The sequence below is a fragment of the Felis catus genome, chromosome B2 (assembly GCF_018350175.1).
Source record: "Felis catus isolate Fca126 chromosome B2, F.catus_Fca126_mat1.0, whole genome shotgun sequence".
NCBI lineage: Eukaryota > Metazoa > Chordata > Mammalia > Carnivora > Felidae > Felis > Felis catus.
In genome coordinates this window covers 104,940,120-104,950,915 of record NC_058372.1, presented here as the reverse complement: position 1 = coordinate 104,950,915, position 10,796 = coordinate 104,940,120, and the positions used below count along the sequence as shown (strand labels likewise).

At 39.8% G+C, this 10,796-nt stretch overlaps 1 protein-coding gene across 5 annotated transcripts in view; it reads right to left on the bottom strand.

The window, feature by feature from the left end:
• Nucleotides 1–243: 243 nt before the first annotated feature.
• The window catches only part of LOC101091370 (amine sulfotransferase-like), a 61,948-nt gene continuing 51,395 nt past the window's right edge, over nt 244–10,796 (bottom strand). For all 5 annotated transcript variants that reach the window (XM_019831118.3, XM_045057937.1, XM_011282642.4 and 2 more), the window contains 2 exons: nt 8,911–9,094; nt 244–504 (listed from right to left, as the gene is read on the bottom strand). In XM_019831118.3, the coding sequence (XP_019686677.1) occupies nt 383–504; nt 8,911–9,094 (306 nt within the window). In that variant the 3' untranslated portion in view covers nt 244–382. The remainder of the gene's footprint in view (nt 505–8,910; nt 9,095–10,796) is intronic.

Here is a 10,796-nt window from a genome sequence, read left to right as displayed (position 1 = left end):
TTAAATTCTAACATATGAAGAAAAACCATAGATAGTTTTTTTATAAGTGACAAGGCTTCTATTTTATGATTTCAAATCAATCATACATTAAGACCTCCTTTGTTGCTCAAGAGCTTTGGAATTGCTGAATGTAGAATAAAATCAACTCCATAATTATACACCAAAACAAAGAGAGGAATCCTCTCCTGATCACAAACTGAGGAATTCAGCAAATGGAAAACAGGCCACAGATGGCAAATGATGTAAAGACAACATATTAATATTTATTAATCATTGAGAGTTTTCAGTAATAAGCCCATGACAGTCAAAGATGAAAATGTAAAATTCAATATATTTCCTTCTGAAGGTGATTTCTGAAAATAGTTGTGCATCACCTAGAATTCTATTCCTCATTCATATCCCAGACGAACTTCAAGGGAAAATCTTTCATATTCTTTTGGAAAATCTTGTCAAACCTTTCATTCTGCTCAACAGTCATGTAATTTTTCCAGTCTCCAATGGTACCTGGAGGAAAAGCAAACAAATTGTTTCAACGAAGACTCTGGGATGAGGGGGCATGATGCCCTAGTGTTGGGAGAAACACCATTGTTTACACTTCCATTTTTCTCCCCGCTAAGGCCCAGTTGCTCCTGCACATGAGCATGCCCTTCCTCTCCCACCTGATGGCAAGAGGACACACAAACTCATCACAGTAAATATGATGTGATTTAAGATAACTAGCCCAACTCCTTAGCTGTCAGCCACCTGGAAAAGAAGAAAACTCATGCAACTACTTTACTGTTTTGTTCCAGGCTAGCATGGGCTATTAGAGTTCACAAGAGTCCTTTAAAAGTTTCAAAAATCAGATGTCCCTGGGCAAATATTTACTGATAAGGACATGGATGCTCAGAGAATTTTTAAAATATAGCCCAAGTTCTTACAGTTTTGAATGGCTCACCTGCAACTCTTCCATCTGTACCCACAGAAGGTTTATTACAGTTTTACATTAAACTTATAGACACAGGAGGAGTCAAGATGGCAGAGAAGTAGGGGGACCCGAAGTTCCCTCCTCCCTCAAACATGGCAGTATTGAGGCCAGAAGACTGGGAATCCCAGGAATCCAGGCTACAGAGTGACAGAAGCATCTCCAGAGGCCCACGGGGACAACTTGGCAGGCCATAGGTGTGTGATTGCAAATTGGGAGAGATAAAATGGGGGGGGGGCATAGACACAGAGGGAGGGGTCCCCTTCAGTGGAGAGACAAAAGGAAGAGAAAGAGAAACTGTGGAAGTGTAGGAATGAATTTGGACAAGAGAAAAACCACAGACCGGGGGCCCCTGGGTGGCTCAGTCGGTTAAGCGTCTGACTTCGGCTCAGGTCATGATCTCGCTGTTGTGAATTCGAGCCCCGCGTCCGTCTCTGTGCTGACAGCTCAGAGCCTGGAGCCTGCTTCGGATTCTGTGTCTCCCTCTCTCTCTGCCCTTCCTCCACTCACACTCTGTCTCTCTCTCCTTCAAAAATAAACATTAAAAAAATATTTAAAAAACCCCAAAACCACAGACCAGGGAATGGAAAAAAAGGAAAAAGAACCAATTTCTACCTCATTCTAGGGTTGCGGAGCTTTGTCTGGACTGGAGCCTGCTGTCCTGCTCGTGCACCTGAGGAGAAGTGGAGCCAGCCCCAGCTCTCGAGCTGACAGGTGCAGTCGGAGAGAGCTATCCTCTCCCTATAGTGCTGTGGGAAGAAGTCATATAGCCTCCAAGGACAAAAGAGCCTGCAGGTGCCTGCCGGTCAGAGACCCTTTGTCAGCTGGCTGGTGGAGTGACCCTACCCTGGGACCAGGACGCAGGAAGTGAGATCCTTTAAGACATGGGGGTTTGAATCCCAGTCTAGCACCTGGGAGGCACAGGAGACTGTGGAGCAGGGCAAACCAGTGGCTTGTGCCCATGTGGCACTGTGAGGAGTCAGAAGCCCTTTGTTGGCTGGCTTGACGGAGTGGCACTTCCCCGGAACCAGGCTATGCAGAGAAGGATCCTTTAAGACATTGAACGAACTGGCCCACTTGCACCGGCAGGGCACTGTGAGGATAGCCTGAAAAGAGTGGTTTGGGACTCCCAGTCTGGTGGGGAGAGGCTGGGGTGTCCCATTTATCTCCCCATCACCAACAAGGTGGGGCTTCGGGAAACGGACAAGGAGCCCACAGTGGAGGCAGGACCTGCCTATAGGAAACCATGCCCCTCTACACCTGGTAACTATGTATCTACTGGAGCAAGATTGACACTGGAGGGAATCATACCCCCCATCCTCCAGACCAGCACAGCCACCAGCCCCAAGGCACTGGCAGATATAGGTCCAGCGTTTTTGCATTTTCTGAATTGGTTCTTGGTCAATTCTTATTTTATGTGTGTGTGTGTGTGTGTGTGTGTGTGTGTGTGTGTGTGTGTAATTTTTTTTCTTATTCCTTTTCTTTCTCTTATTCCTTCCCTTGTCTATTCTGGTTATTCTGGTTGTTGGTTTGTTTAATCAGAAATTCTTTTTAAAAATTTTTAACATTTATTTATTGTTGAGAGACAGAGAGAGACAGAGCACAAGCAGGGGAGGGGCAAAGAGGGAGGGAGACACAGAATCTGAGGCAGGCTCCAGGCTCTGAGCTGTCGGCACAGAGTTCGACATGGGGCTCGAAACCAAAAACCCCGAGATCATGACCGGAGCCATTGTAGGATGCTTAACTGACTGAGCCACCCAGACGCCTCATGCAGACATTTTTAATCTATTCTTTTTATACATCTTCTGTATCTCCTTCTTCATTATTTTCCTCTCTCTCTGTCTCTCTCTCTGGGTTAGGCTGTATAGTTTCTCTGATTCTCTGCCCAGTCAATTTTTTTTTCCTTTCCTTTTTCCCCACCCCTGTCATTTCTCTCTTTGTATGGGATAAGGTTTCTTCCACCACCTCCACCCTTTTTAAAATTTTTTCCAGAGTTACTTCAATGAACAAATCAAAGCACACCTGGTGGAGGGTCCAAAACATCACTACAAGTAGGGAGATAAAGCAACCAAAGTGACAACAGAGAGCAAGAAACATACCCCAAAAAACACCTCCTGAAAGGCCTGGACAGTGTATGACCCCTTTTTAATATAAAAGTGCTCACAAGTGCAGGACATACTATTAAAACACATATGGGACAGAAAACTAGCCAAAATGACAAACAGAAGAATTCTCCTCAAAAGAAATTCCAGGAAGAAATGACACTAGAGAATTGCTAAATGGATGCAAACAATATATCTGAGCAAGAATTTAGAATAATAGTCATAAGATTATTGCTGGACTTGTAAAAAGCATAAAAGACAGCAGAGAATCTATTGCTGCAGAGATCAAAGAACTAAGGAATAGTCATGATGAATTAAGAAATGCTGTAAATGAAGTGCAAAATAAATTAGATGCAGTGAAATCAAGGAGGGAGGAAGTAGAGGGCAGATTAAGTGAAATAGAAGATAAAATTATGGGAAACAATGAAGCTGGGGAAAGAGAGATAAGAAAATACTAGACCACAAGGGAGAATTAGAGAACTAAGGGATTCAATGAAACATAAAAATAATATCCATATCATAAGAGTTCTGGAAGAGGAAAAGAGAGAGAAAGGGGCAGAAGGTTTACTTGAACAAATTATAGCTGTGTACTTCCCTCATTTGGGTAAGGAGGCAGACATCCAAATTCAGGAAGCACAGAACTCCCTTCAGATTTAACAAGAATTGGTTTTCTGCAAGGCATATCATAGTGAAACTGGCAAAATACAAAGATAAAGAGAATTCTGAAAGCAGCTAGGGACAAATGGGCCTTCATCTACAAGGGTAGAAACATAAGGATAGTAGCAGACCTAACCACTGAAACTTGGCAGGCCAGAAGGGAGTGGCAGGAAATATTCAATGTGCTTAATACAAAAAGTATGCAGTCAAGAATGTTTATGCGATAAAGCCTTTCCCATACAAACAAAAACTGAAGGAGCTCATGAACTAAACCAGCCCTGCAAGAAATCCTAAGGGGGACTCTGTGAGTGAAATGCTGTGAAGACTACAAAGGACCAGAGACATCACCACAAGCACGAAACCTACAGACAACACAATGACACTAAATCCATATCTTTCAATAATAAGTCTGAATGAAAATGGACTAAATGCTCCACTCAGAAGACATAAGGTATCAGAATGGACAAAAAACCCAAGATCCATCTGTATGTCACCTACAAGAGACTCATTTTAGAACTGAGGACACTTTCAGATTGAAAGTGAGGGGTTAGAGAACCATCTATCATGCTACTGGAAGTCCAGAGAAAGATGGAGTAGCCATACTTATATCAGACAAACTAGATTTTAAACTAAACGTTGTGACGTGAGTTGAAGAAGGACATTATATCATAATTATGGGTCTATCCATCAAGAAGAGCTAACAATTGTAAATGTTTATGCCCCCAACTTGATACACCCAAATACATAAATTAATTAATACCAAACAAAAGCAATCTTATTGGTAAGAATATGGTAATTGCAGAGGACTTTAACACTCCACTTACAACAATAGACAGATCATCTAGGCAGAAAATCAATAAAGATACAATTGCCTTGAATGACACACTGGACTGGATGGACTTGACAGATATATTCAGAACTTTTCATCCAAAAGCAGCAATATACACATTCTTTTCGAGTGCACATGGAATGTTCTTCAAGGTAGATCACATACTGGGTCACAAAAGAGCTCTCAATAAATATATAAGAATTGAGATCATACCATGCATATTTTCAGATCCCAATGCTATTAAACTTGAAATCAACCACAAAAAAATTTAGAAAGCTTCCAAATGCATGGAGGTTAAAGAACATCCTACTAAAGAATGAATGGATCAACCGGGCAATTAGAGAAGAAATTAAAAAAATATATGGAAGCAAATTAAAATGAAAACATGACAGTCCAAACCCTTTGGGATGCAGCAAAGGCAGTCCTAAGGGGAAAATACATTGCAACCCAGGCCTATCTCAAGAAGCAAGAAAGGTCCTAAATACATAACCTAATTGCACACTTAAAGGAACTAGAAGCAGAAGAGCAAAGAAACCCCAAAACCAGCATAAGAAGAGAAATAATAAAGATTAGAGCAGAAATAAAAAGTATAGAATCCAAAAAAGGAATAGAACAGATCAATGAATCTAAGAGCTGTTTGTTTTTGAAAAAATGAACAAAATTGATAACCGCCTAGCCAGACTTCTAATTAGAAAAGAGAGAGAACCCAAATAGATAAAATCATGAATGAAAGAAGAGAGATCACAACCAACACCATAGAAATAAAACAATTCGAGAATACTATGAAAAATTATATGCCAAAAAACTGGACAACCTGGAAGAAATGGACAATTTTCTAGACACCCACACACTACCAATACTCAAATGGGAAGATATAGAAAATTTGAACAGACCCTTAACTAGCAAAGTTAGTTAATTTCTGAGATCAGGAACATGACAGGGCTATCCACTCTCACCACTGTTGTTTAACATAGTGTTGGAAGTCCTAGCCTCAGCAATCAGACAACAAAATGAAATAAAAGGCATCAAAATTGGCAAAGAAGAAGTCAAACTTTCACTTTTTACAGACGATATGATACTGTACATGGAAAACACGAAAGATTCCACCAAAAAGTTGCTAGAACTGATACATGAATTCAGCAAAGTCGCAGGATACAAAATCAATGTATATTAATTGGTTGCGTTTTTATACACCAATAAACAAGTAACAGAAAGAGAAATCAAGAAATTGATCCCATTTACAACTGCACTGAGAACCATAAAATATCTAGGAGTAAACCTAACCAAAGATGTAAACGAGCTGTATGATGAAAACTATAGAAAACTTATGAAAGAAATTGAAGAAGACACAAAGAAATGGAAAAACATTCCTTGCTTATGGATTAGAAGAACAAATATTGTTAAAATGACAACACTACCCAAAACAATTTACACATTCAATGCAATCCCAATCAAAATTGCACTGGCATTTTTCTGAAATCTAGAACAAACAATCCTGAAATTTATATGGACCCACAAAAGACCCAGAATAGCCAAAGGAATGTTGAAAAAGAAAACCAAAGCGAGAAGCATCAAAACCCCTGACTCTCCAACAAAGCTGTAATCAACAGGACAGTATGGTACTGGCACAAAAACAGACACGTAGATCAATGGAATAGAATAGAGAACCCAGAATTGGACCCACAAATGTATGGCCAACTAATGTTTAACAAAGCAGGAACGTGTATCCAATGGAAAAAAGATAGTCTCTTTAGCAAATGGTGCTGGGAGAACTGGACAGCAACATGCCAAAGAATGAACTGGACCACTTTCTTACACCATACACAAAAATAAACTCCAAATGGATGAAAGACCTGAATGTGAGACAGGAAAACCATCAAAACCCTGGAGGAGAAAACAGGCAACAACCTCTTTGACCTCACCTGCAGCTATTTCTTGTTTGACACGTCTCCAAAGGCAAGAGAAATAAAAGCAAAAATGAACGATTGGGACCTCATCAAGATAAAAAGCTTCTGCACTGCAAAGGAAACAATCAACAAAACAAAACTAAAAGGCATCTGACGGAATGGAAGAAGATATTTGCAAATGACATATCTGATAAAGGGTTAGTATCCAAAGTCTATAAAGAACTTAGCAAACTCAAAACCTGAAAAACAAATAATCCAGTGAAGAAATGGGCAGAAGACATGAATAGACACTTTTCCAGTGTCTATTCAAAAAATACATCCAGATGGCCAACAGACACATGAAAAGATGCTCCATGTCACTCATCATCAGGGAAATACAAATCAAACCACATTGAGATACCCACCTCACACCAGAGTGGCTAAAATTAACAATTCAGGAAACAACATATATTGGTGAGGATGTGGAGAAACAGGAACCCACTTGAACTGTTGGTGGGAATGCAAACTTGTGCAGTCGCTCTGGAAAATAGTGTGGAGGTTCCTCAAAGAATTAAAAATAGAACTACCCTATGACCCAGCAATAGCACTACTAGGTATTTATCCAAAGGATATAAGTATGCTGTTTGAAAGGGTCAATGTTTATAGCAGTGCCTTCAACAATAGCCAAATTATGGAAAGAGCTGAAATGTCCATCAACTGATGAATGGATAAAGAAGATGTGGTTTATATATATAATGGAATACTACTTGGCAATGAGAAAGAATGAAATCTGGTCATTTGTAACAACGTGGATGGAACTGGAGGGAATTATGCTAAGTGAAATAAGTCAGTCAGAGAAAGACATATCATATGTTTTCACTCATATGTGGAACTTGAGAGAAACTTAACAGAAGACCGTGGGGGAAGGCAATGGGAAAAAATAACTTCAAACACAGAGGGAGGCAAACCCATAAGAGACTCTTAAATACAGAGACAAAGGTGAGAGTTGATGGGTGGGTGGGGGGGGCGCAGGGGAGAGGGGAAAATAGGTGATGGGCATCTCACCTGTTGGAATGAACACTGGGTGTTGTATGTAAGCGAAGAATCATGGGAATCTATCACCGAAACAAAAAGTACACTGTATACAATGTATGTTAGCTGACTTGATAATAAATTATATTTTAAAAAGTTATAGACACAGAGATGTGATGACAAATGTGGTGATAGAAGGAAAGGCAAGACAAGAAACACTGATTGTAAAAGCACTCTGAAATAAACAAATGACTGAAACAAACTGAAATACTAACAAAACTGAAGACACAAAGGAAAACCATGTAGGAGTGGTAAAGTTAGTGCAAATGATGTTCCTTTAGATAAAATGTAAGAGAAAAGTGCATGTCTATGTAGAAGAAACATATGGGAATGTGCTTTACTTCCACAAGGAAAATTGGCTCCTCCTCCTTGTCTTCTTAGCTATTTGAGTCTCTCATTTTCAGGTAAGTTAAAGATGTATAAACACAGAAAAATTTATTTTTTCAAGGGAAAACAAACTTCAAGTGCAATGATGATGGCAGCTGAGAAAAGATGTGGTCTACTACAAGACAGGGTGTTCTGAGCATAACAGGAAGGGAATGTCTCCACTTTAGGTTGGCTCCGAGTTACCAGTGCTTCACATTTTTTAATTGAGCAGGTAAAGATATATGAAGAGACCAGGTGACGGAAATACTGAGAGAAATCAAAGCCAATATTTATTACTACTTGAAAAAGAGGCATGGAACCCTATGATTAAGTGCAAAATTTATGTCTATAGTTCTGTATTATAGATGTTCCATGTACTAAGATAGAAGATCATAAGTATAACTTAGAATGATTATACAAGTAACAAATATTAAAACATGGTGAAATTTATCAGTTACAGGAAGGAGTCATTCACTTAAAAACTCACTCATCAGAGGTATGAGATATTATAATAAATGAGAGAAACTTACACATTTTTATGAGGTTTACTAGAGGACACATGATAGTCCTGTGCAATAACAAAAGATCAGTGAATGCATGTTGTTAATTCAGCCCTGGGGAGACTCAGGGATAAATCACAGAAATGGAAGGGCAGTCATTGTTGGCCAACAGCCCCAGCATTGCCTCATCATCATGTGCCGATCCCATGCTAATGGAAGGAAACAATCTAACAGTAAATGAACAACCATTTTGTGGCAGACATTGTACTGGCATTGGTAGACTTCCAGGGGCCATGGAGAAGGCCTTTTGATTTTAGGCTATTCATCAGATACATTCACTTACATTATATAGTCTCTTGAAGAGCAACAAGAAGAAATCATGGAAAATCATTTGTCTAGTGATGGGAACTGGGCCATAAGGGTCCATGTTAGAAAAGTGAGCCAGGAAGCTTAGAAGTTACACTTGGTTCATTTGTGACACAGTACAATACAGACATTCACTGTTCAACCTCACCTTTGCGAAGGAAATAACCTTTTTCTTGTATCCCAAATTGGTCCTTTAGTATATTGTCATAATTTGCCCGTGGGTCTAACTTCATGTTCTCAAACATGGCCTGGCTCACCACAGTATCCATGTCCTCATCACTTAATTCTTTCCCCAGAAATTTGCAGACTTTTAACATAGAACCTCTGAGATCCTGAAATAAATCACAGTATGATAAATTATGCATGTTATCACAAAGAAGACTTATACAAGTGTCATAGATAAATATCATTATGGGAGTGAACATCGTAGGTGCTTAGGTTGCTTAGAAAGTGGAGCTGTTCCTTCAGATGTGACTTGCTTATTCCTTCTTGATAAATTAATCCATCACTTGTCCACTGTTTGAGAGCACATTTGGGTTCATTTTGAGAACACTCGTATTTTGTTTTATCTGTGTTACCGGCAAGTATTTGGGGAGTAGCTACTAAATGACAGACACTGCCCTGTGAGATGGTGCGAGTGAACAGAGACACAACTGGGGATGAATCCTAGGAATTCAGTACAAGGACCTTTGGGAAAGACTAATTGTGTAACAGAACTCAGAATATTTCAACAAAGACAAGAAATTTGTTCTGGGAATTAAAGCAAAAATGGGAATTTTCTAGGTAGACAAACTAAAGATATGGAGTCTAGAGAAATGAAAGAATATCTGCAACATTGTGGTTGCGTAGAAGTTGTGAGATAACAGGTCACAGGACAGTTAGAAGTTCAATTTCCATAGAGCCAGTGGAAACTGGCTTTGGATGAGAATATTGGAGATGAGGGTGGAAGCAATAGCGGGATCATATCGTGAGGAAGGTTTCAAGGCGAGCCAGACACTGAATCTCTATTTGGTAGGTGATATGGACTCAACAAGAAAGTCTAGGCTTAGTATCATGCTCTGGGGCAGGTGTAACAGACCAGTGACAAATACTCAGGATGGAGACATCCTTAGGAGAACTTGCCTCTCAGCTCTTTCTCTTCTTCCCTGCTAAGAGTTCACCTGGTGATGTTCTGGTATTAGTGCCCAGTCCTGATTCAGTAATGATTCTAATTGATCCATGATCCTCAAAGCAATTCTATTGTCTCTACAAGAGATTATTCTCATTGGTCATATGACCCAATTTTGGCATTGAAACAGAAGGAGGAAGTCAAGGGGCTCCTGGGTGGCTCAGTTGGTTATGTGCCTGACTCTTGATTTCAGCTCAAGTCATGATCTCATGGGTCATGGAATTGAGCCCTGCCTCTGGCTCTACACTGACTGATCTGAGCCTCCTTGGGATTCTGTCTCTCTCTTTCCCTCCCTCCCTCTCTCTATGCCCCTGCACTGTTTATGCTCTCTTACTCTCTTTCTCAAAATAAACTTTTTTAAAAAAGAAAGAGGAAGTCAAAGAGAAGTTACTATGATTTTCCTCCTACAGAAAAAGTAGAAATAGAGCAGGGCAAGAAGGCCCCTTTATCCCAGTTCCCTCTCTTTCTGCCTTACATGTTATCATCTGAGGACACAACTACAACTGTCTTGCTACCATGATGGGAGACATCCTTGCCACACCAAATATGATACAAAAGAAAGACAGATAATGCTGGAACATTCTTGACTGCTTAGCGGTAACACTCAGCATAAGGGTAGCCTTCCTCTGGGATTCAGTCAATAAACAACAGAAGTTCCTACATTTTAAGCCAATTAGAGTTGACTGTACTGGGTGCTGAATTATGTCTAATCATATGGAGGCATTTTCATTTAATTTTTCTGGGAATTTTTAATCATACACAATGCAGACAAGATTAAAGTTTCCCAAGAGATGCACCCAAGAATGATGAACATAACATTTAGAATGTTATTAGAATGAATAGTGCAGAAAATAGATTTCACAATC